The following is a 25870-nucleotide window of genomic DNA, read 5'->3' as shown; positions in this document are numbered from 1 at the left end:
GGCCAAACTGAGCAATCGGAGAAGGACCTTGGTCAGAGAGGTGGCCAAGAAGCCGATGGTCACTCTGACAGAGCTCAAGAGTTCCTCTGTGGAAATGGGAGAAACTTCCATAAGGACAACCATCTCTGCAGCACTCCACCAATCAGGCCTTTATGGTAGAGTGGCCCGACAGAAGCCACTCCTCAGTAAAAGGCACATGACAGCCCACTTAGAGTTTTCCAAAAGGCACCTAAAGACTCTCAGAACATGAGAAACAAGATTCTCTGGTCTGATGAAACCAATATTGAACTCTTTGGCCTGAATGCCAAGCATCACGTCTGGAGAAATCCTGGCACCATCCCTACGGTGAAGCATTGTGGTGGCAGCATCATGCTGTGGGGATTTTTTAAAATCGTTTTTGACTAGTCAGGATTGAGGCAAAGAGCAAAGTACAGAGCGACCCAGACTGGGTGTCACGACTCCCACCGAAGGTGGCTCCTCTCCCTGTTCGGGCGGCGCTCGGCGGTCGTCGTCGCCGGTCTACTAGCTGCCCCCGATCCTTTTTCCTTTTCTTTTGGTTATGTCTGTTTTGTGTTTCACCTGGTTTCATTTTGGTTAATTAGGGGGGGTATTTATCTCGATATTTCCTTTGGGTTTTTGTGCGGGATTGTTTTCGTTTGACTGTCAGTTAGTTTGGGTTGCGTTTTCGTTAGTTCATGTTTAACAGGTGGGTTTTTCCCTGGACTGTGTCTGAGTGGGGTTTCGTGGCTACCGCTGTAGTCCGATGTCCTGTTATTTTTGAGCTGGTTAATAAAACACCCTTTTCTTCGGAACTTGTTTCTCCTGCGCCTGACTCCACACCCACATCTCCTTGGGGAGATCTGACAGAATCCCGTACCGAAAATCATGGAGTCAGTAGGAGCGGACGCGCCCACCCCGTCCATGGAGGAGCGTGTTCAACAACATACAGCGGTATTACACCGTTTGGGGACAGGTATGGATCAGGTGTTGGCGAGAATGGAGAGATGGGAAAGGAGCGGCCTCCCTACCCCGTCTTCAGCCACTCTCCAGCCTGCACCACCACCTTCTCCGGCGGCGTCTGGCCCCAGCGGGACTCGGCTCGCTCTCCCGAGGGACTAAGATGAGACGGCTGCCGGGTGTAAGGGGTTCCTGCTCCATCTGGAGCTTTACCTGGCGACCGTTCACCCGACTCCCTCGGGAGAGGAGAGTGTCAACGTCCTCGTCTCCTGCCTTTCGGGTAAAGCCCTGGAGTGGGTCAACGCGTTCTGGGCGGGGCCCGGACTCCGCGAGGGACCATTACCCAGAGTTAACCCGCCGCTTCCGGGCGGTGTTCGATCACCCACCAGAGGGCAGAGCAGCGGGTGAACGGCTGTTTCACTTAAGGCAGGAGACGAGGAGCGCACAGGATTTCGCAGTGGAGTTCCGGACCCTGGCCGTCGGCGCGGGGTGGAATGACAGGGCCCTGATGGACCATTATAGGTGTAGCCTGCAGGAGAACGTCCGCAGGGAGCTAGCCTGTCGTGACACCACTCTCACTCTAGACCAGCTAATAGACATGTCCATCAGGCTGGACAACTTGCTGGCTGCTCGCGGGCGTCCTGATCAGGGTCTGTTCGTTCCACCCACCAGCGCTCCTGCTCCGACACCCATGGAGTTAGGGGGTGCTGCTGCTAGGGCCACCGGAGGAGGAGCCTCCTCCTGCACCAGTGTTATGGGATTTTGATGAATAATGACTAAATGATGTATACATTTAGCTTAAAACTATAACTAAACAGAATACTACTATGTTACTGTATGGATGTATGAACATTATTCTAATCATAGTGCTGAATATAATGTGTGTAATTTTAATCAAGAATTAAAATAAGGACTGTCTGTTCCTTGTTAGAAACGAATGGAGTTATCATCAGACAGGCTGGAATGCTGTGTTCATAACAGGACATTCTGTCTCTACCCAGGGAGGGGAGAGACCTTGGGCTGGTCATAGATTGTTTAACAGGTGCCAGACCATGTTAGAAGGCTTGTGAAACTGTATTACCATTGTATCCGAGAGGAGGAAGGACATTTTAAAACCTATGATGTCATTTTTATTATATAACCTGATGTAAATTGTACTATGGTCAGTACTCTCGAGAATAAACGCTATTGATTGATTGATTTTGAGACTGGTTTCTGTCCATTTTATGCAAATAAGTATCTTACAAATTCTTATGAATGGGCAGAGTGTTTTAATTGAATTGGTTGATGAACATATAGGAATTAAATTCCTTTAACAGAAAGGAAAGGACACACTGCTGACCGGTGCTGGAGGAGCTCGTCTGGGAGTCGAGAGGGCAGGCAGAGCACGGCTCGAACATCTCAGGTGAGTCAGCACCCGGCTCACCCAGAGCCCCCTGTTGGTCATATGTATGTGTTGATTTCCTTTCCTGAATTTTCCCCTCAATCCCAGCATAAGGCGCTAGTCGATTCAGGTGCAGCGGGGAGTTTTATGGACCGCGGTTTCGCGCGTAAGTTAGGGATTCCCTTGGTTCAGATAGACCAACCCTTCCCCGTGCACGCCCTAGATAGTCGACGGTTAGGGTCAGGGCTGATCAGGGAGGCCACGGTTCCACTGGACATGGTGACGCAGGGGGGTCATGAGGAGCGGATTAGTCTCTTCCTCATTGATTCTCCTGCGTTTCCAGTGGTGCTGGGTATTCCCTGGTTGGCTTATCACAATCCTAAAATTTAGTGGAAACAGGGGGCTCTTAAGGGGTGGTCAGAGGAGTGCTCAGGTAGGTGTGTGGGAGTTTACATCGGTGCAACGACGGTTGCAACGAATATAGCATTATATTAGCGTACCACAATAGCCAACCACACAACCGCATTCATTCACCGCAAAGGTAGCGATCGCAAAAAAACAGCAAAAGATATAAAATTATTCACTAACCTTGACAAACTTCATCAGATGACAGTCCTATAACATCATGTTACACAATACATATATGTTTTGTTCGAAAATGTGCATGTTGTACAGCAAAAAAAAATACATGTTGTACAGCAAATGTAAGATACACTAGTTCTTAATGCAATCGCCGTGTTAGAATTCTAAAAATAACTTTAGTACGACATACAGCTTACGTTATAGTGAGACAGCGCCTGCAATGAGGGCGGAAAATAGTACTAAACATTTTCCACAGAAATACGAAATAACATCATAAATGGTTCCTACTTTTGCTGAGCTTCCATCAGAATGTTGTACAAGGAGTCCTTTGTCCAGAATAATTGTTGTTTGGTGTTAGAATGTCCTCTTCTCCTGTCGAATTAGCAACCAAAGCTAGCCAAGTGGCGCGAAGTTGTCCATCTTCACCAAACGCAGAGAACGGAAAACGCCAAAACTCCCGATAAACGTTCAATAATCTGATAAAACTATATTGAAAAAACATACTTTACGATGATATTATCACATGTATCAAATAAAATCAAAGCCGGAGATATTAGCCGTCTATACCGAAAGCTTTTCAGAAGGCAATCCAGGGTTCCTTCCCGCGCCTTGCTGAACAAAGGAAATTTGGGATCACGTCATTCCAAGAGCTCTTGTTCAACCTCAGATCAAGCTAGACACCCCATTCCACCTCCCACTGCCTGTTGACATCTAGTGGAAGGCGTATGAAGTGCATGTATATCCATAGATTTCAAGCAAATGAATAGGAAGGCCCTGGAACAGAGTCTCGATTTCAGATTTTTCACTTCCTTACAGGAAGTTTGCTGCAAAATGAGTTCTGTTTTACTCACACATATAATTCAAATGGTTTTAGAAACTTGAGAGTGTTTTCTATCCAATAGTAATAATAATATGCATATTGTACGATCTAGAATAGAGTACGAGGCCGTTTAAATTGGGCACAATTTTTTCCCAAAGTGAAAATAGCGCCCCCTATCCCAAAGAAGTTAACAGGTGCCAGACCATGTTAGAAGGCTTGTGAAACTGTATTACCATTGTATCCGAGAGGAGGAAGGACATTTTAAAACCTATGATGTCATTTTTATTATATAACCTGATGTAAATTGTACTATGGTCAGTACTCTCGAGAATAAACGCTATTGATTGATTGATTTTGAGACTGGTTTCTGTCCATTTTATACAAATAAGTATCTTACAAATTCTTATGAATGGGCAGAGTGTTTTAATTGAATTGGTTGATGAACATACAGGAATTAAATTCCTTTAACAACCAGTTGTGGTCGGAAAGGACACACTGCTGACCGGTGCTGGAGGAGCTCGTCTGGGAGTCGAGAGGGCAGGCAGAGCACGGCTCGAACATCTCAGGTGAGTCAGCACCCGGCTCACCCAGAGCCCCCTGTTGGTCATATGTATGTGTTGATTTCCTTTCCTGAATTGTGTTTTCTATCCAATAGTAATAATAATATGCATATTGTATGATCTAGAAAAGAGTACGAGGCCGTTTCATTTGGGCACGATTTTTTCCAAAGTGAAAACAGCGCCCCCCTATTGACAATCACCTCTACTTCTACCTACACCAATACAATTATATCACAAATTATAAAACTGACCCAGGACCAGCCTAGGGGACACAAGGGGTTAAAAACACAGTACCTTTGCATTCTGTGATGTCGCTGATCATGAGATGGTTTGGTCGTCCTGAAATTCAGCTGTGCATGTCACCAGTGCCTCACAAACCGCCTCAAGGCCATTCAGAACCACGACAGGCCGTGATCCGATGTACAGACAGAACACATTACCATAGCGCCTCTTCAGCTGAAACACAGAGGTAGAGAGAGGGAGAGAGAGTTCCCAAGCTGAACAGTAAGTTGTGTGACAAGTCAGACACATCTGAAGATGAAACTAAACCATAGCAACTACTGACAGATCCAGCGGAGGACAGCACATAATAATGGCTGGAACAGAGCAAATGGAATGATGAATTTGATACCATACCACCTATTGCGCTCCAGCCATTTACCACGAGCCCGTCCTCCCCAATTAAGGTGCCACCAACCTCCTGTGAAAAGTTATTGTATTGTATCATTGACACTCCTCACTATCTGGGTTAAATTAATATGGATGAACAAACTTCTGTAACAAAACAAATCCCCATCAAGAACCTTTTTGAGGGTTGTTTCAAAAGTGGAGACAGTGCATGTTGATTTAGGCCTGATAAAACCTTTTGGAACCTGACCTATTTTGGATCAAACACAGTTTAGTGGCTGTTGCTGCTCTGACATGAATCACAATGGCATTTTAGTTAGTATCTAAGATGCTTTAGTTGAAAGTCTTCTAAAAACATTGTTGTTTGTTCAAGCTTAAAGGTCTGTAAGGACGCTACAAAACCATATCTTTCTGCACACAGTTTGGGTAACTTCAAACAAAACCAAATTACTGGTAACTATTCAATCACTGACAACATACAGTATATGACACAAAAATAAACCCAGTGTAAACCAAACCTTTCCAGGTTTGTGGATTTTTTGTGAAGTTCTCTTACCCTTTCCAGGTCTTTGAGGGGGTTGACAGGGTCCAGCTGTAGCAGATTGCCGAGGATGGGCAGGGGACGGGGTCCTGGGGGGAGGTCGGCGGACCCTGATCAAGAAGAACAGGAGGAAAAATAGCAACAACATCACCGAGCCTATCATGGTGACTGGGCTGCAGGAAATGTGTTCTTCACCATTTAAAGATACCAACCACACCACCCAGGGATATTTGCTGACTCTTAGATGCCACCCACACACATTGGACTGCTTTGAAAACTAGCAGTCAGACAGTGTTCATGAGGGATATTTGCTTACTCTGAGTTTACAGCCTTGATATTGACTAGCCTATTTAGCGTATCAACCTGTGGTTGAACCCAGTGTTCACCACTAATAATTGCACTCAAATGGAGTTCATTCAACTTTTTGATTAGAGTTGTTCACGATTTAAAGAGAAGCCACCTACACACATTGTCTGTTTATGCTGCCTTTCCATTTTATTATGTATTATAATTTTTCTAATATTATCATAATATTTCAATTTTAATATGCATTATTATATGACCTAGATCAGGTCATAAACCACAGCACTTTAAACAAAGTTATAGTTGGATTTTTCTTTTGAAGGGAAGCAATTGAAGGCTGTGGGCGCCCAAACCTGACTCCTACTGTTCAACTCACTAAAGGGAGGAATCTGTAACATGCAGTAACACAGATAGGACAGCAGTCTGTGCCCGTACTTGACTGGCCAGCACCCATTTGAAGTCATCAGCCAGCACTCAGAACAGCTCATTTCAAATGATAACATGTTAAAAATAAAAACATAAATATATGTCAGCTACTTCAATAAAATAATTTCTGCATCAGTCATACCATTAGATATGAGTTCAGGCAATGTTTTATTTTGATATAGATTAGGCTATGCTTTAAAACTGTTAAAAACATTTGATATGGGCTAATAGGTTTTTAAATTGTCACAAAAAATACTATCAGTCAACATAAAGTACGTGTCTGTGACATTTGAGATCTAAGAGACAGAAATGACTAACATAAACGTTTAAGTTCTAGTAAGTAGTTCATATTGACTTCATAGAGACTAGGCGATATGTAGTATTTTTATTAAATATATGGACACTTATGAATAATAACCTATAGGCTACAGCTGTTGAGACAGCAGGTGGTATTAAATTAAACTAAAAAGAACCACAAACAAGTAGAGAGGAGATCCGATCAGGGAGAGTTGAGTTTGAGTGTAACCATTTCTCCAGCTCAACCTATTTGTGGAGCCAATTGAGTAGTGTGCAGGGTGACTCTTATCTTTCAAACCACCGCTACATCGTGTTTGACAGGGGGCCAAATACACTTTGGTTTCATTTCTTCAATTGTGAAACTCCTCAGCTGCTTCAGTTACACTGCTTCAACAAAGCTCAAATGTCGGTCTATTTCACCTTCAGTCAGATAGCCCTAAAGAATGTGGCAAGCAGTCACAACTCTAAGAATTGAAATTAAAAAAGAACCACAAACAAGTAGAGAGGGGTTCCGATCAGGGAAAGTTGAGTTACGTTTGAGTTCAACCATTTCTCCAGCTCAACCTACTTGTAGAGCGGACTGAACAGTGTGCAGACTCTTATCTTTCATACAAATCAAATGAAATGTTATTTGTCACATGCGCTGAATACAACATGTGTTGTACCGTGATACTCTTAATTACAAGGAAGAAAAATTAGCAAAATAAAAAAAGTTTATAGTAACGCAATAAAATAACAATAACGAGGCTAAATACTGTGCAAGGAGTACCAGTACCGATTCAATGTGCAGGGGTACGAGGTAGTTGAGGTAATTTATGTATATACAGTGGGGAGAACAAGTATTTGATACACTGCCGATTTTGCAGGTTTTCCTACTTACAAAGCATGTAGAGGTCTGTAATTTTTATCATAGGTACACTTCAACTATGAGAGACGGAATCTAAAACAAAAATCCAGAAAATCACATTGTATGATTTTTAAGTAATTAATTTGCATTTTATTGCATGACATAAGTATTTGATACATCAGAAAAGCAGAACTTAATATTTGGTAGAGAAACCTTTGTTTGCAATTACAGAGATCATACGTTTCCTGTAGTTCTTGACTAGGTTTGCACACACTGCAGCAGGGATTTTGGCCCACTCCTCCCTACAGATCATCTCCAGATCCTTCAGGTTTCGGGGCTGTCGCTGGGCAATACGGACTTTCAGCTCCCTCCAAAGATTTTCTATTGGGTTCAGGTCTGGAGACTGGCTAGGCCACTCCAGGACCTTGAGATGCTTCTTACGGAGCCACTCCTTAGTTGCCCTGGCTGTGTGTTTTGGGTCGTTGTCATGCTGGAAGACCCAGCCATGACCCATCTTCAATGCTCTTACTGAGGGAAGGAGGTTGTTGGCCAAGATCTCGCGATACATGACCCCATCCATCCTCTCCTCAATACAGTGCAGTCGTCCTGTCCCCTTTGCAGAAAAGCATCCCCAAAGAATGATGTTTCCACCTCCATGCTTCACGGTTGGGATGGTGTTCTTGGGGTTGTACTCATCCTTCTTCTTCCTCCAAACACGGTGAGTGGAGTTTAGACCAAAAAGCTCTATTTTTGTCTCATCAGACCACATGACCTTCTCCCATTCCTCCTCTGGATCATCCAGATGGTCATTGGCAAACTTCAGACGGGCCTGGACATGCGCTGGCTTGAGCAGGGGGACCTTGCGTGCGCTGCAGGATTTTAATCCATGACGGCGTAGTGTGTTACTAATGGTTTTCTTTGAGACTGTGGTCCCAGCTCTCTTCAGGTCATTGACCAGGTCCTGCCGTGTAGTTCTGGGCTGATCCCTCACCTTCCTCATGATCATTGATGCCCCACGAGGTGAGATCTTGCATGGAGCCCCAGACCGAGGGTGATTGACCGTCATCTTGAACTTCTTCCATTTTCTAATAATTGCGCCAACAGTTGTTGCCTTCTCACCAAGCTGCTTGCCTATTGTCCTGTAGCCCATCCCAGCCTTGTGCAGGTCTACAATTCTATCCCTGATGTCCTTACACAGCTCTCTGGTCATGGCCATTGTGGAGAGGTTGGAGTCTGTTTGATTGAGTGTGTGGACAGGTGTCTTTTATACTGGTAACGAGTTCAAACAGGTGCAGTTAATACAGGTAATGAGTGGAGAACAGGAGGGCTTCTTAAAGAAAAACTAACAGGTCTGTGAGAGCCGGAATTCTTACTGGTTGGTAGGTGATCAAATACTTACGTCATGCAATAAAATGCAAATGAATTACTTAAAAATCATACAATGTAATTTTCTGGATTTTTGTTTTAGATTCCGTCTCTCACAGTTGAAGTGTACCTATGATAAAACTTACAGACCTCTACATGCTTTGTAAGTAGGAAAACCTGCAAAATTGGCAGTGTATCAAATACTTGTTCTCCCCACTGTATGTATTATGTACATGTGGGTTGGGCTTAAAGTGACTAGGCAATCAGGACAGATAATAAACAGAGTAGCAACAGGGTATGTGAAAAGTGTGAAAGTTTGTCTGTGTGAACGTGTGTGTGGAGTCAATATGCATGTGTGTGTGTGTGTGTGTATGTGTGTTGGAATGTAAGTGTAGTATGTGTGAGTGTGTGAGTAGAGTATGAGTGTGCATAGAGTCAGTGAAAGATAGTCAGTGCAAAAAACAGGGGGTCAATGTAAATAGTCCGGGTAGCCATTTGATTAACTGTTCAGCAGTCTCATGGCTTGGGGGTAGAGGCTTTTCAGGAGCCTTTTGGTCTCAGACTTTGTGATCCGGTACCGCTTGCCATGTGGTAGCAGAGAGAACAGTCTGACTTGGGTGGCTGGAGTCTTTGACAATTTTTAGGGCCTGGCAGGGAGCTCGGCCCCAGTGATGTACTGGGGCATATACACTACCCTCTGCACCACCACTACATCATGATTGGCAGGCGGCCAAAAACACTTGTTTAATTTCTTCAATTGTGAAACAGCTCCGCTACTTTAGCTAAACTGCTTCAGCCAAGCTCAAATGTCAGTCTGTCACCTTCAGTCAGATAGCCCTAAAGAATTTAGCAAGCAGTCACTCACAACTCTGAGAATTGAGCGGGTCATGAATTAGTTGAATTAGTTACCAACAGTGGTAAAAAAAAGTACCCTATTGTCATTCTTGAGTAAAAGTAGAGATACCTTAATAGAAAATGACCCAAGTAAAAGTGAATGATCCAGTAAAATACTTGAGTAAAGGTCTAAAAGTATTTAGTTTTAAATATACTTAAGTATCAAAAGTAAATGTAATTGCTAAAATATACTTAAGTATCAAAAGTAAAAGTATATATCATTTCAAATTGCTTATATTAAGGAAACCAGAAGGCACAATTTTATTGTTTTAAAAAATGTACAAATAGCCAGCGGCACACTCCAACACAGACATAATTTACAAACAAGGCATTTAAGTTGAGTGAGTGTGCCAGATCAGAGGCAGTAGGGATGACCAGGATGTTCTCTTGATAAGTGAGTGACAGTTTTTCTGTTCTGCTAAGCATTCACAATGTAATGAGTACTTTTGGGTGTCAGGGAAAATGTATGGACCAAAAGTACATTACTTTCTTTAGGAATGTAGTGAAGTAAAAGTTGTCAAAAAACCCAACTTAAATTCTACTTTAAATAATTTTTATACCACTGAACTCCAAGGTTGTATCCTTGACTCAATCTAAATTGCCTCAGCCTGTTTGGAAGCTACTGACCACTTGCCAGCAACATAACATAATATCATGCTCCTCGTGGTATCAACTAAGTAGACAAAAGTGTGTAATGTTGTGTGATGCAAAAAAAGAAAGACAAAATTCTAAAAAAAATTCATATATTATTTTTAATTCATACAGGTAATCAGGAGTGAGTGCCCATTTTTAAAACAAATATCCTCTGAGCCTCACTTAGCCTATAAAAACATAGGCAGGTTTACTCAGTGGATTTGTGGCTACACGCTGAGGTTGTTTGCACATATGATAACAAAGACGGGTGTGTGAGTGTCAATCTGAAACTAATACATTGTAGAGATAGGGGTTACAATTAGTATATGCCTGATAATAGAAAAAAGTTAAGCACATTTATGTATACAACCAATATATCACCTGCAGAATAGTTCAGCCTCTCCATTTCAATTTATCTCCCACAATAATTTTGCTTATTTGCTGCCATCCCATTTCACAGACACTGACCAAAAATATACGGTCCCGAACTGATAGGCAGGGGTGACAAAATTCCCATGCCCATTTCTGGTTCCAGTTTGCCCCGATGTGAACTTACGTCAGAACATGAGCAGGTTACAAACATAAATATGCAATAAAACCAAACAATACAAATGAAACAGCAGATTTGACACTAAATTTGAAAAATATTTACTGCTGAACGAACACATATCATCATAGTTGAATCTGGATCCGGATGTAAAAAAACAGAGATAGACAAAATATGTATGTACTGTCCTTGACAGTGTCAGTTCACTATAAAAAAATACACCAAAATAAAGAGCATTTTACAATTGAATTCAGAGTTGAGACTTGTGAAAATTACAAACACAAAAAATGTGCTCCACATGCACACGCATACACTGAGGGAGAAACAGACAAGATATAAAATGCACCAGCAACTGAAGAGAACTGTAAGCCTCAACAATAGTGTCAAAAGATTAGGACTGGTAAAGGCTTTGAATGGATTTACATGTTGTCAGTATATTGTGGTGTTGTGGCTGGTCTTGTGTACCTGACTCATAGGAGACTAGGTTGCAGCAGGTGAGGGAGCTGATTTTCTCTTCCTGCTGTGACTCTAGCACCACTATGTGGGCAATGGAGTAGCTGCACTCCTCACAGCCCATTGACAGTAGAATACAAACAATGCAGCTCCTCACAGCACTTATCCCTCCCTACCCTAAGTCACCATGTAGATCTGAAAGGATCAAATAGGTCTGCAATATGGTAATAGCTCTACCTTGCCCTCTAAAAGACTAGATGTAATTTTCACTATATTGCTTACTATCGAACCATTCCAGATGTACATAAGTACCTAGGTGTAGTGGTTGATTTTGCCTTGAGGAAATGAATGGGTTGCTATCTTCACCTCAACCCATCTTTACTCGGTCCAAATGGAGCACAACTCAACTTTTAAAAACACATCCACTGTTACTTAAGTAGCACAGATCAAAAAATATATTCCATGACATCATTAAAGCTTATAATTCCTGTAGGGGAGGGATGCTCTCCAGGGTAAATTGCATCATCTCCCTGTTCAAACATCAACAAAGGGGACGCAACAAAAATAAAGAGTATGAAAATTATCAAAAACTGTTTGTTCATCAATTCAGCTTATATTACAAGACTCCAAAAATAGACCTGTTTGTTAGTACTCAAAGAATTGTTTAAAAAAAGTGTTCTTAGCTTTCTTTAAAAAAGGGTCTCTTCATGTGAGCCTTGTGGCAAGGTTCATAGGTCAAAGGTTGAGGATGGAGACGTCGAAGAGGTCGCAGAGGCCCTCGCTCTCATCCAGGTTATAGATGTAGTCATGGTCACCCGGGGGAGGAGAAAGGCGGAGGAGTGGAGAGAACACTGGTAGAGAGAAAGTGGGATATAAACATGAATAACTGGAATCATCAAGTCAAAGTAAAGGTGTTTATAACATAATCCATTTTAGACTCTTACCTTCTGAAGCCATAAGTTCCTCTAGTAGATCTGCACTCACCATCTCTACACACACACACACACACACACACACACACACACACAGAGGTGAGAGAGTGTCTGCTGTACACAAAGTCATAGTTTATCATGCATTTTATTTCAGGAAATTAAGTTCAAGGGTCTGTTCGTATACATTTAAAACATGATACACATGCGCACGGGGTCAAACACAGTACCTTTAGCGGGGTCAAACATGTCAGAAAAGTATTTGGGGAAATCCAGCACTGAAAAACACAAGGCACAATATAGACACCATACAAGTACATTAGAGGTTGTTTTTATAAGGCAGAGCCAAGTTACACACCGTTTTCCTGTGTACATTTATTAAACAACCAAAAATAAAACAGCTTGCACACACACACATTTCTATAGCAGGCAGGCATTGTACATCATTTGTTGCCACACAGATGCTTCCTGTGTTACAGTGCATTGGGCATAGCCAGGGTTTTAATGTTTTTTAAAAAACGTTTAAAACTCTGTGGTCGGAAGTGTGTGCTTACTAAACAGATAAACAATGTACGCACAGTACCAGTCCACAGTTTGGACACACCTACTCATTCAAGTTGCATTTCACTTTATTTATTTAAAAAAAACTATTTTCTACATTGTAGAATAAAAGTGAAGACAAACTATGAAATGACACATATGGAATCATGTAGTAACCAAAAGAAGTGTTAAACAAATCCAAATATTTTAGATTCTTCAAAGTAGCCACCCTTTGCCTTGATGACAGCTTTGCACACTCTTGGCATTCTCTCAACCTGACTCACCTGGAATGATTTTCTAACAGTCTTGAAGTAGTTCTCACATATGCTGAGCACTTGCTGGCTGCTTTTCCTTCAATCTGCAGTCCAACTCATCCTAAACCATCTCAGTCGGGTTGACGTCGGGACATTGTGGAGGCCAGGTCATCTGATGCAGCACTCCATCACTCTCCTTCTTGGTCAAATAGCCCTTACACAGCCTGGAGGTGTGTTGGTTCATTGTCCGGTTGAAAAACAAATGATAGTCCCACTAAGCGCAAACCAGATGGGATGGCGTATCGCTGCAGAATGCTGTGGTAGCCATGCTGGTTAAGTGTGGTTTGAATTCTAAATAAAATCACTGACAGTGTCACCAGCAAACACCCCCACACCACCTCCTCCATGCTTCGGGAACCACACAAATGAGGAGATCATCCATTCACCTACTCTGCATCTCACAAAGACACAGTAAGAACCAAAAATCTCAAATTTGGACTCATCATAGCAAAGGACATATTTCCACAGGTCTAATGTCCATTGCTCGTGTTTCTTGGCCCAAGCAAGTCTATTCCTCTTATTGGTGTCCTTTAGTAGTGGTTTCTTTGCAGCAATTCGAACATGAAGGCCTGATTCACGCAGTCTCCTCTGAACAGTTGATGTAGAGATGTGTCTGTTACTTGAACTCTGTGAAGCATATATTGGGCTGCAATCTGAGGTGCAGTTAAAACAAAAGATAAGTTCATTAGAGTTATTTAACCTTTATTTAACTAAGCAAGTTACTTAACAACAAATTCTTATTTACAATGACAGTCTACACTGGCCAAACCCGGACGATGCTGGGCCAATTGTGCGCCGCCCTATGGGACTCCCAATCACAGCCGGTTGTGATACAGCCTGGATTCGAACCACGGTGTCTGTAGTGACGCCTCTAGCACTGAGATGCAGTGCCTTAGACCGCTGCGCCGCTCGGGAGCCCATCTTGCAGCAGAGGTAACTCTGGGTCTTCCTTTCCTGTGGCGGTCCTCATGAGAGCCAGTTTCATCATAGCGCTTGATGGTTTTTGCGATTGCACTTGAAGAAAGTTCTTGACATTTTCCGGATTGACTGACCTTCATGTCTTAAAGTAATGATGGACTATCGTTTCTCTGTTTATTTGAGCTGTTCTTGCCATAATATGGACTTGGTCTTTTACCAAATAGGGCTATCTTCTATATACGCCTAACTTGTCACAACAACTGATTGGATCAAAAGCATTAAGAAGGAAAGATTAGGAAGGAATGAAATTCCACAAATTCACTTTTAAGAAGGCAGACCTGTTAATTGAAATGCATTCCAGGTGACTGCCTAATGAAGCTGGTTGAGATAATGCCAAGGGTGTGCAAAGCTGTCAAGGCAAAGTGTGGCTACTTTGAAAAATCTCAAATATAAAATATACTTTGATTTGTTTAACAGTTTTTTTTGGATATAACATGATTCCATATGTGTTATTTCATAGTTTTGATGTCTTCAGTATTATTCTACAACGTAGAAAATAGTAAAAATAAAGAAAAACCCTTGAATGAAGAGGTGTGTCCAAACTTGACTGGTACTGTACGTGTGAGAGAGAGACCGTTGGAATTCTAGCCCAGTGCCAAGGTTTATCTCCCTCCATCACATTCCTGCTTATGGTTGGGCAGTCAACCTTTGTCTTATCGCAATTAAGTACCCATAAAACATTGTAATGTACGATGGTATCGCCCCCTAATGGCCAACCCCACAAGTGTATTTAATAAAAAAAAATATATATTTTAAGGTAAAAAAATCCTTTAAAAAAAAAGACTGCTAAAAAGGACCACAAGCGAGAGGAATCATGATAAAATATACATTGGAGCCAAATCTATTTTAGTAGTGTATTCCTGGTGTGTGCCGGTATTAGGTCTGGGCGACATGGCCTAAAAATCATCTCTCGATTCTTTCAAACCTATGGGCGATTCACAATATATATTTCCAGATTTTTTGTTGTTGATGTTTTCACAAAATAAGCTTTGTTGTACAATTAAAGGGCAAATACACTGCATTTCAACTAGTCAGCAATAAACAAATGGATTCAGGTCTTGTGAAATTATACCTAGTCTAAAAATACACCTTCCACAACCATAAAACCCAATAATAATTTAATCTAAATAGTTTAACCTGCTTTTTTGCAATAATCACTGATCTGGCTTTCAAGTCAGTCTATGAAAATTGCCTTTTTGTAACAAATTTTACCAGAACCATGTATAATGCACTTTCACTAATAATGACTAACTTCTTGTAGCAGGCATTTATAGAACATTAACACAGGTCTCAAACAAATTAGACAGCTAGCAGAACAATCTTTGACTAAAATGCTGCTAGCTGTACGTGGTACCGCAATGCGTGCGTGACAAACTGAGCATTCATTTTCCAGAACCAATGTTCATTGAAACTCCTGTTTTAGTACTGTCCGCTCTGTGAGCAACTCGAGGAGTTGAGACATAAAAAGGGTATCATTTAGAAAGGTTAACTTCCTCTATTACAGTAAAATAATGTCTCAATGTGTTTCAGTCTCCATATGACCGATTCTGTTGGATCAATGTGTGTGTAAATAGAGAGGAAGAGGCAGAGTGAGAGGTTTCACAAATGTTTCTCGCAAAAATCTGTCCAAAATAAGCCCAATGCGTTTCTATGGGCTTATTTTGGAGGTAAGCTTGTCGCATGCCTTCCCACCTTTGGGACGACTCCCCCCATTGTTAGGGCAGAGACATGAGAATCCTGTCATTATATATAGATCTCTGGTGTAAATGGGAAGGTGCACACAGGACAGAAGGAGCGAAGGAGACGAGAACAAGCGAACATACACACTCAAAAAAAATATTCCGCAATACAGGCATTAGAAATATCGTGCAAAAACATAAATTCTAATGTATCTAATTAATTTGATATCGCCCAGCCTTAGTCTGTGTGCCAAAGTGCAAGTGACAGTCAAGGATCCTCGCTGGCTGTGTGTCGTGTGATGGGTTGTAAATTATCAAGGGCTCAGCTGCAGAGCATGCAACTCCGCTGTCCCCATAACTGGATAATTATTAAATGATACACATTTTTTGCCTAATCTTCCTCCCTTATTAGGCCTAGATCTCTTTCTATATGTTGTATAGGTAGGTTGTAGACTACATTGCTAATTATAGGCTATGGAAATTGGCCTACTCTACACATCATTTCTTTCATAAGCTTTGATCAGCTGTAAGTTCTTTTGACATCATTACATTTTTCCATCTTGATATTATTTCCTCAATTTGACTTCTTGTTGCCTGTAACATTTGTTATTTAAAATAAAGCTGTGATAGAGAATCGCCTAACAACTGCCTTTCACAGATGTTCGCATTTGAAAGCTGCAACTTTAGGACTTTAAACACTTCATTAGAATAGCCTATTTGGTTAATTGTATTCATAATTTTAACTTCATGCTTTTGATAGGCTATTTTAAATTAGTGGGATTTGGATTTTAGCCGTTTGGTTCACAACAGAAATAGGGAGGGTTGCATGCATTATTTTATAATAGACTAAGCTTTGTTCAACTGTAAGGTTTGTACAAACTACTAATTAGATTTTTTCTATCTTGTTATTGTTTGTTCTACCTCTTTCATTATTACCTTAGGCCTATCATGTTTTAAGGTTATTCAAAAACAACCTAAAACTTAGAGATAAATTATCTAACGGCATTCTAAGCTAATTGTTTGATCATGAAGTAGCACGGCGGGAGGGGCAGGAGAAAGCCAGCATGCATAAAAACTTAAGTCATATTCATATCAAATTGAATTCTAACTCACAGTCAGATGAATCGGATTTGATTGGTTCAAAGACAGTCAAGTTGTTGTCCAATGAAGCAGAAGACTGGAGGGATCGGGTGTCCAATGATGGTGGTTGCTGAGCAGTTTTTTCAGTGCTGGAGGTGTCTGGGAGGTAGGTAGAGGTAGAGATAGAGAGAGAAAGAGATATGTATACAGATGTAGACATGGGACAATTCAATGATATTGTATTGAGAGTTTAGCAGACAACATTTTCATAGACCATGAGAGATATAACAGTGAGGTCACCTGGTGGCTTAGCTGCTGTATGTGCTTTAGGCTTGCTGGTGGCCAGGCTCTGGGTGGTCTTAACAAATGTGTGAGTGGGTGTGTTAGTGGTTGTGTCTGCAGAGGCTGCAGCAGACTTGGTGTTCTGCAGCATTTCCTCAGGGGGCGGGACTGGCAGCACCATGGGGGTTGAGTTAACTGCGTCCTTGTTGATGAGCAGAACATCAATGGGCCCAGCAGCGCTCTTCAGATGGATCTGATACGTCCTCTGACCGCTTTGAACCTAAAAGTGGAGACAAACACACACTTACTTTTCACCCTGAGAAGACTGACTGACTAGGAGGGGAGGAGGCAGAAACAAAACTAACTTACAGCTTCAGGTATGGGCACCTCCAGCTGCGTACCAGAGGGAGCACGCACCGCCAAGAGGGTATCACCTTTGAAGCAACTGCAGATGTCCTCATGATTAACATAGGCTAGAGTTGGTCAGAGTTAAGGTCAGACACACACCTTAACAGAGTATTATAACAGTGTTAATGCTGGCAAGTGTATCCTCTGCTATTGTACAGACAATACGGCACTGCAGCTCTTTTTCTATACTTTTCTACTGGTGTGGACTGTCATGGATACCTATGTAAGGTTAGGTTGGGGTAACAATTTAGATGTTGGTGTAGGTATGAGAATGTGGGTACATAGTAAGGATATGGGCTATTGTGTGTGTCCTCGGTCACGTTCTTGATGCTTTGTTGGACCCACACCCTCTGCTGGTCCAGCTCACTTTCCCTCATATCCAGATCTTCAAGCTCCAACTTCAGGTCAATCAGCCGGTCACCAATCTCCCTTGAGTTACAGCCTGGCCCAACTCCCCTTAGACAGATAGTATACAGAAATGTAAGCACATACTGTGTGCATACCTATACACATACAAGCCCGCGGCCGTACACTCACTTCCACTGAATACTGTTCTTGGACTTCTTCTCGATCAGGCCGATGCCCTCCAGTACATTGGTGATGTCATAGATGCGCCTCTTCTGTCTGACGGCCAGGGTGTCTGCTGCCTACAAGAGCAGAAAAAACGACATTACTCACAACACAACTGTCAAAGGTCACCCTCTCTGATCAGAAGCAAAATAACTTAATGAATGATTTTAAAATGCAAGCACTCAAATGTCCCTACCAAGGCTATTTTCCTTAAAGGGAAATGCATATCCAGCGTGGGGTTTAATAACAAATCACAAAAGGTCAAAGCCTGTGAGACAGGGGCCTGTCAACCAATCACTGGATATGTCATAGCCCTGGTAGCCAATAATAGGAGAGGTCACAACCCTATGAGCCTATCAGAGGGGGGACTAAACAATGCGGACAATAATGACAGACTGTGACACAGCTACCCGCTGAGCGATGAGACACAGCTTGTCTCTTTTACACACACACTCTCTGTGTTTTACCCTCTTTTATTCCTCGAACTCCTTACTGACATTAACCTAGATAATGTAACAGTTTTACACTTAGTTTTATATTAGAGTTTAAGCTTCTATTTTAGAGTATAAATCATCACGATCACAGTGCATGTGTAATTGCTGGCTTTTGGACAATAAAAATATTAAAAGACAATAAATAAAATTGTTGCTAGTCAATTTGACCGTGAGAATAAAATTACAAATCATTTTTATTCGTTGATGGAAATACATTTGACTGTCATGCTTATTGGTCTATAGGCTAAAGCTGCAATATGTAACTTTTGGGCGACGACCAAATTCACATAGAAATGTGAGTTACAGATCGGTCATTATTGAAAGCAAGTTAAAGAAGCGGTAGATCCGTTCTACAGTGGGGAGAACAAGTATTTGATACACTGCCGATTTTGCAGGTTTTCCTACTTACAAAGCATGTAGAGGTCTGTAATTTTTATCATAGGTACACTTTAACTGTGAGAGACGGAATCTAAAACAAAAATCCAGAAAATCACATTGTATGATTTTTAAGTAATTAATTTGCATTTTATTGCATGACATAAGTATTTGATCACCTACCAACCAGTAAGAATTCCGGCTCTCACAGACCTGTTAGTTTTTCTTTAAGAAGCCCTCCTGTTCTCCACTCATTACCTGTATTAACTGCAACTGTTTGAACTCGTTACCTGTATAAAAGACACCTGTCCACACACTCAATCAAACAGACTCCAACCTCTCCACAATGGCCAAGACCAGAGAGCTGTGTAAGGACATCAGGGATAAAATTGTAGACCTACACAAGGCTGGGATGGGCTACAGGACAATAGGCAAGCAGCTTGGTGAGAAGGCAACAACTGTTGGTGCAATTATTAGAAAATGGAAGAAGTTCAAGATGACGGTCAATCACCCTCGGTCTGGGGCTCCATGCAAGATCTCACCTCGTGGGGCATCAATGATCATGAGGAAGGTGAGGGATCAGCCCAGAACTACACGGCAGGACCTGGTCAATGACCGGGAGAGAGCTGGGACCACAGTCTCAAAGAAAACCATTAGTAACACACTACGCCGTCATGGATTAAAATCCTGCAGCGCACGCAAGGTCCCCCTGCTCAAGCCAGCGCATGTCCAGGCCCGTCTGAAGTTTGCCAATGACCATCTGGATGATCCAGAGGAGGAATGGGAGAAGGTCATGTGGTCTGATGAGACAAAAATAGAGCTTTTTGGTCTAAACTCCACTCGCCGTGTTTGGAGGAAGAAGAAGGATGAGTACAACCCCAAGAACACCATCCCAACCGTGAAGCATGGAGGTGGAAACATCATTCTTTGGGGATGCTTTTCTGCAAAGGGGACAGGACGACTCTACCGTATTGAGGGGAGGATGGATGGGGCCATGTATCGCGAGATCTTGGCCAACAACCTCCTTCCCTCAGTAAGAGCATTGAAGATGGGTCGTGGCTGGGTCTTCCAGCATGACAACGACTCGAAACAGACAGCCAGGGCAACTAAGGAGTGCCTCCGTAAGAAGCATCTCAAGGTCCTGGAGTGGCCTAGCCAGTCTCCAGACCTGAACCCAATAGAAAATCTTTGGAGGGAGCTGAAAGTCCGTATTGCCCAGCGACAGCCCCGAAACCTGAAAGATCTGGAGAAGGTCTGTATGGAGGAGTGGGCCAAAATCCCTGCTGCAGTGTGTGCAAACCTGGTCAAGAACTACAGGAAACGTATGATCTCTGTAATTGCAAACAAAGGTTTCTGTACCAAATATTAAGTTCTGCTTTTCTGATGTATCAAATACTTATGTCATGCAATAAAATGCAAATTAATTACTTAAAAATCATACAATGTGATTTTCTGGATTTTTGTTTTAGATTCCGACTCTCACAGTAGAAGTGTACCTATGATAAAAATGACAGACCTCTACGTGCTTTGTAAGTAGGAAAACCTGCAAAATCGGCAGTGTATCAAATACTTGTTCTCCCCACTGTATGTGCTCTATTTCTATGCTTCCTGTTCTTAAGTTTCGTTTTTGCATCTTTTACTTTCAGTTTTGTACACCAGCTTCAAACTGCTGAAAATACAATATTTTTGATTATGGAAAATACACTGCTCAAAAAAATAAAAGGGAACACTAAAATAACACATCCTAGATCTGAATGAATGAAATATTCTTATTAAATACTTTTTTCTTTACATAGTTGAATGTGCTGACAACAAAATCACACAAAACTTATCAATGGAAATCAAATTTATCAACCCATGGAGGTCTGGATTTGGAGTCTCAAAATTAAAGTGGAAAACCACACTACAGGCTGATCCAACTTTGATGTAATGTCCTTAAAACAAGTCAAAATGAGGCTCAGTAGTGTGTGTGGCCTCCACGTGCCTGTATGACCTCCCTACAACGCCTGGGCATACTCCTGATGAGGTGGCGGATGGTCTCCTGAGGGATCTCCTCCCAGACCTGGACTAAAGCATCTGCCAACTCCTGGACAGTCTGTGGTGCAACGTGGTGTTGGTGGATGGAGCGAGACATGATGTCCCAGATGTGCTCAATTGGATTCAGGTCTGGGGAACGGGCGGTCCATAGCATCAATGCCTTCCTCTTGCAGGAACTGCTGACACACTCCAGCCACATGAGGTCTAGCATTGTCTTGCATTAGGAGGAACCCAGGGCCAACCGCACCAGCATATGGTCTCACAAGGGGTCTGAGGATCTCATCTCGGTACCTAATGGCAGTCAGGCTACCTCTGGCGAGCACATGGAGGGCTGTGCGGCCCCCCCAAAGAAATGCCACCCCACACCATGACTGACCCACCGCCAAACCGGTCATGCTGGAGGATGTTGCAGGCAGCAGAACGTTCTCCACGGCGTCTCCAGACTCTGTCACGTCCTCAGTGTGAACCTGCTTTCATCTGTGAAGAGCACAGGGCGCCAGTGGCGAATTTGCCAATCTTGGTGTTCTCTGGCAAATGCCAAACGTCCTGCACGGTGTTGGGCTGTAAGCACAACCCCCACCTGTGGACGTCGGGCCCTCATACCACCCTCATGGAGTCTGTTTCTGACCGTTTGAGCAGACACATGCACATTTGTGGCCTGCTGGAGGTCATTTTGCAGGGCTCTGGCAGTGCTCCTCCTGCTCAAAGGTAGAGGTAGCGGTCCTGCTGCTGGGTTGTTGCCCTCCTACGGCCTCCTCCACGTCTCCTGGTAGCGCCTCCATGCTCTGGACACTACGCTGACAGACACAGCAAACCTTCTTGCCACAGCTCGCATTGATGTGCCATCCTGGATGAGCTGCACTACCTGAGCCACTTGTGTGGGTTGTAGACTCCGTCTCATGCTACCACTAGAGTGAAAGCACCGCCAGCATTCAAGTGACCAAAACATCAGCCAGGAAGCATAGGAACTGAGAAGTGGTCTGTGGTCACCACCTGCAGAACCACTCCTTTATTGGGGGTGTCTTGCTAATTGCCTATAATTTCCACCTGTTGTCTATTCCATTTGCACAACAGCATGTGAAATTTGTCAATCAGTGTTGCTTCCTAAGTGGACAGTTTGATTTCACAGAAGTGTGATTGACTTGGAGTTACATTGTGTTGTTTAAGTGTTCCCTTTATTTTTTTGAGCAGTGTATATATATATCATAGCTGTTTAGATGGCAGAATGATTCCCCACACGGTACTTGCTTGTTTTGTCACAAATTCTAATTGTTTGCCTAATTTCAGTTTTTGCAACCAGGAAACGGGGTATTGATTTCTGCATAGTGCAGCTTCAATTGACAAAATGTTGTGTAATTAAATTGGGGTGTGTTTATTTTTGTTAGTCGCCATGCATCTTATTTATTACATGTGCACAGCATACAGAGCCAATTTTTAACAGAATATCAATTGTCAAACAGCGCTAAAGCTGCTGCTGCAGATCCTCAGCTCGATGCTTCTGGAGTGTCATTGGGCAACAATTCTAAATGCAATCACATGTTAAAAACGGTTTTGATGGTCATGATTAAAAATAGCTACTATTGCTTTATTTCTCAACTGATAATTGAAGTATGCCTTGCATTTGCCATTTATTGAGATACTTCGGGATTTTGGCAATGAGGCCCTTTTCAACTGACTCTGGGGAAGTAGATACTCGTGGATACCATTTTAATGTCTCTGCTTGCAGTTAAGTAAGCTGATAACTAGTGCTAGCACATTTGCTAACTAGCGTTAGCATAAACACTGGAAGTCTATGGTATCTGCTAGCATGCTAGCAGATACCATAGACTTCCTGTCATTGCGCTAACACTAGTTATCATTGGCTCGCAAAACTACCTCCAACTTCCTTCATACTGGACACAGTGACATACAAATGTTATCCACGAGTTCATCTGACTCTGGGGAAGTAGATAAAGGGCCTCATTGTCAAAATCCCGAAGTATCCCTTTAAGCATTAGTGTTAGTCAACACCTATTACATTGTAATTAAAATCTTCCCGGACACATTTTTCTAGTGGAAACCCTGGTGTGGGTGTCTGAGTGCATGTCATATTCCACATCCATCTCCTCGAAGTTTGTTGCACATCTGTTACAACACAATGTAGCAATCAATATCAATCAAACAAGGCAGTGCTTAGACTTATATAGGTTATAAAATTGAAGACTGCGATTATACTAAAACATAAACAAACCATGGCTAACAATTCTCACACAGTCAGACAGTCAAAAGAGATGCAGCCCATAACTCACTACTTTAAGATCGAGCACCCCGTCCTCCGCTTCCTGCAGCAAAGTAACGAACTTCGTGGTGAGAAGTCCGAGGCTCCTCTCGTGTCTCTGAGACTGGGGAGCATCGGAACCTTCCAGCTCGGTTCGGCTCACCTCCAGCGCCATAACCAGTCTGAATCGGTTGGACGATATAACGTTAGTGAATGGGAGGTTTCCCTAAATGCTGTAAAGCACTGGGCCTATGCCCTCGGCCGTCCTAGTCCAGTACAACCGCAGGGATAGTTGCAACCCTAGAAAGGCTGTGCCGACACCGGGTCAGTGGTCGGTCCAGTTCGTCGGTCCAGTTCGTCTCCCCGTGAGCCAGAACACAGTAAGCAGCCACCCAGCAATGAGGTCCTATGCTCGAGCCGTTGGAAGCTGGGATGGTTTCAAGCGTAGGGAGCGTCTGCAAAGTGAGGACACCAAGGTAAAGTGAAACGAAAAATACACACCTACTCACTGTACCATAACCTGCTGTATGCATTGCATACGGAGACGAAGCTACAGTAGAGTAGCTAGCTATATCTCTTAGAGTTCCTACTCCAATTTGATTTGATCAGATTGTGTATGAGTGCAAAATACCAAGTTAGCAGTAAATGCAAACCGGTTTCGATTAGACCTCCGCCACTGGATTGGCTTGGCAACTCTTTGGCCAACCACCCATAGTTACGTTAGCTAACTACAGTAGTTAGCACAACAAGGTAGCTAGCTAGGTAGTGTACATTAGGTACATGTACAATAGGTACATGCATATCACTAAAACAACGATGGCTAGTGGCAAACTGGCTCTCGTTAACGTAGGTGGCAAGATAACTAACTCACCCGATTAGCAACAGGCTAGATAACGTTAGCTAGCTACAGTACCTAGCTATCTCCTGTCACGAGTGTCCTGATGAATGGTCGTATGTACTTACCAATGAGTTGTCCTCAAAACAGCGTTGGAATGCTATTCAAATTGAGTTTGTTTCATCGATATATTGTAAGCAAGCAATCACTCAGGGCATTTACTCAACTAATATTCGAAAGGCAGTTTAAAAACTCCCTCCTACTGCATCTTTCATCCAACAGAACCAATGCATTTTTCTTCCTGTTCACGAATGTCTCGCGTACAGCGAATTTGACACCGAACCGGGCATGGAGCGACGCAGGAGATAGCCAATGAAATCACGTTAGCGCTAGGGAGCGTCACACATAGAAGAGTATCACGATACAGCGCAAAATGAAACGATATTGTAATATCCACTGAGTGTACAAAACATGCAGGACACCGACTCTTTCCATGACATAGACTATCCAGGTGAACGCTATGATCTCTTATTGATGTCACTTGTTAATTTCACTTCAATCAGTGTAGATGAAGGGGAGGAGATTGGTTAAGTACGTTTTTTTAAGCCCTGAGACAATTGAGACATGGATTGTGTATGTGAGACATTCAGAGGGTGAATGGGCAGGACAAAATATTTAAGTGTCTTTGAACAGGTTATGGTAGTAGGTGCCAGGCACACCAGTTTGTGTCAAGAACTGCAACCCTGCTGGGTTTTTCACGCTCAACAGTTTCCTGTGTGTATCAAGAATTGTCCACCACCCAAAACACATACAGTCAACTTGACACAACTGTGGGAAGCATTGGAGTCAACATGGGCCAGCATCCCTGTGGAACGCTTTCGATACCTGGTAGAGTCCATGTCCCGACGGGGGGGAGTTTTGTACACTCAGTGTATATTGACCCAGTGTCTTGAATAAAACACGGTATTAGAATGTCTTTCAGAACTATGTCAAGATGACATTCACATTTTTGGAACAATGTAGAGAATGAACAATAAACCATACACCCACAGACAAGTTTAAAAGCAGAAATAATTTTGACAAGTCAAGGACTCTTTTCCACTACTTCGCAAAGCCCCTACCCTCTTTGAGTCACTCATGTGTAAGTAGATTCCCTAAAAACATTCCACTTCGATACAGCTAGGACTTTTCCGTAACAGGTTAGGAGAATTAACGTAGCAGTTTAGGAGAATTAGGTTAACGTCAGGAAAAGTGTTAGGGTTAGTGAAAATGCTCTCCATACATTCTACAAAAAGTCACTTGTACTGAAGTGCAGTGTTTTTAGAAAGTACCCAAGTGTAAGATTGAAATGACCAGAAATCATGGATACCAGAAATCTCCAAAAGTCCCCACAAGGACAGTAAAACAAGGAAAATTCTCCCTCGTGGGGATATTTCCCAGGTCCCCATGAGGAAAAAGCCTATTTTAGGCATAGGGGTAAGCTTTAGGATTGGGGTTACAATTATGTTCAGTGTGTGTGTGTGTGTGTGTGTGTGTGTGTGTGTGTGTGTGACAGTCTTGGCCTTGTACTTTAACTGACAGTGTGGCCTATGGATTGTAATGTATTTTGTGGATTCAAATAAAGTATTTCAAATGTGTGTGTTTTTGTGTGTGTGAGTGTGCATGTGTGTGCTATACCTCTGCATCCTACCACTGGATCAGAGGCTAAAGGTGTGATGGTCAAACACAAAGGGGCACAAGGTGGGGAGGGGCCAAAAGGGGCATCTCCCTTCCAAAATTACAGCCTGACCTATTTCTGTCTACCGTGGTTATAAACCCACAAAGAAGCCTTCCCAGGCGGCCCAGCCCAGACAGAG

At 42.7% G+C, this 25870-nt stretch overlaps 1 protein-coding gene and 1 long non-coding RNA gene across 3 annotated transcripts; both read right to left on the bottom strand.

Moving 5' to 3' along the window:
* Window positions 1-4149: 4149 nt before the first annotated feature.
* LOC139563247 (uncharacterized) lies at window positions 4150-5764 on the bottom strand. Its single transcript, XR_011672517.1, has 3 exons — window positions 5487-5764; window positions 4598-4759; window positions 4150-4340 (listed from the first exon to the last, which is right to left on the bottom strand). It is a non-coding gene; the product is annotated as an uncharacterized lncRNA (long non-coding RNA).
* Window positions 5765-10336: 4572 nt separating this feature from the next.
* Window positions 10337-24514, bottom strand: LOC139562878 (transcription factor E2F4-like). Of its 2 annotated transcripts, XM_071381001.1 has the most exons (10): window positions 24143-24514; window positions 23211-23634; window positions 17984-18093; window positions 17742-17902; window positions 17408-17517; window positions 17057-17318; window positions 16790-16915; window positions 12396-12443; window positions 12181-12225; window positions 10337-12087 (listed from the first exon to the last, which is right to left on the bottom strand). In XM_071381001.1, exons 2-10 carry the CDS (start codon window positions 23352-23354, stop codon window positions 11972-11974), a joined length of 1122 nt encoding a protein of 373 aa, XP_071237102.1. In that variant the 5' UTR covers window positions 23355-23634; window positions 24143-24514; the 3' UTR covers window positions 10337-11971. The 2 variants fall into 2 exon arrangements, with proteins under 2 accessions (XP_071237102.1, XP_071237101.1); XM_071381000.1 differs by lacking the exons at window positions 10337-12087; window positions 12181-12225; window positions 12396-12443 and adding an exon at window positions 13168-13672.
* Between the last annotated feature and the right edge of the window lie 1356 nt (window positions 24515-25870).

The sequence above is a fragment of the Salvelinus alpinus genome, chromosome 33, assembly GCF_045679555.1.
Source record: "Salvelinus alpinus chromosome 33, SLU_Salpinus.1, whole genome shotgun sequence".
In the NCBI taxonomy this organism is placed as follows: domain Eukaryota; kingdom Metazoa; phylum Chordata; class Actinopteri; order Salmoniformes; family Salmonidae; genus Salvelinus; species Salvelinus alpinus.
The sequence above is the reverse complement of the archived record's forward strand: the minus strand, read 5'-3'. Positions and strand labels throughout refer to the sequence as shown.

Coding starts and splice junctions, on each gene's coding strand:
- LOC139562878 (XM_071381000.1), bottom strand. CDS start 23,354: ATGGCGCTGGAGGTGAGCCGAACCGAGCTGGAAGGTTCCGATGCTCCC. Junction 17,319..17,407: donor AGGTGCCCATACCTGAAGCT/GTAAGTTAGTTT, acceptor CTCCACTTTTAG/GTTCAAAGCGGTCAGAGGAC. Junction 13,673..16,789: donor CAAATCCGATTCATCTGACT/GTGAGTTAGAAT, acceptor ACTGCACCTCAG/ATTGCAGCCCAATATATGCT.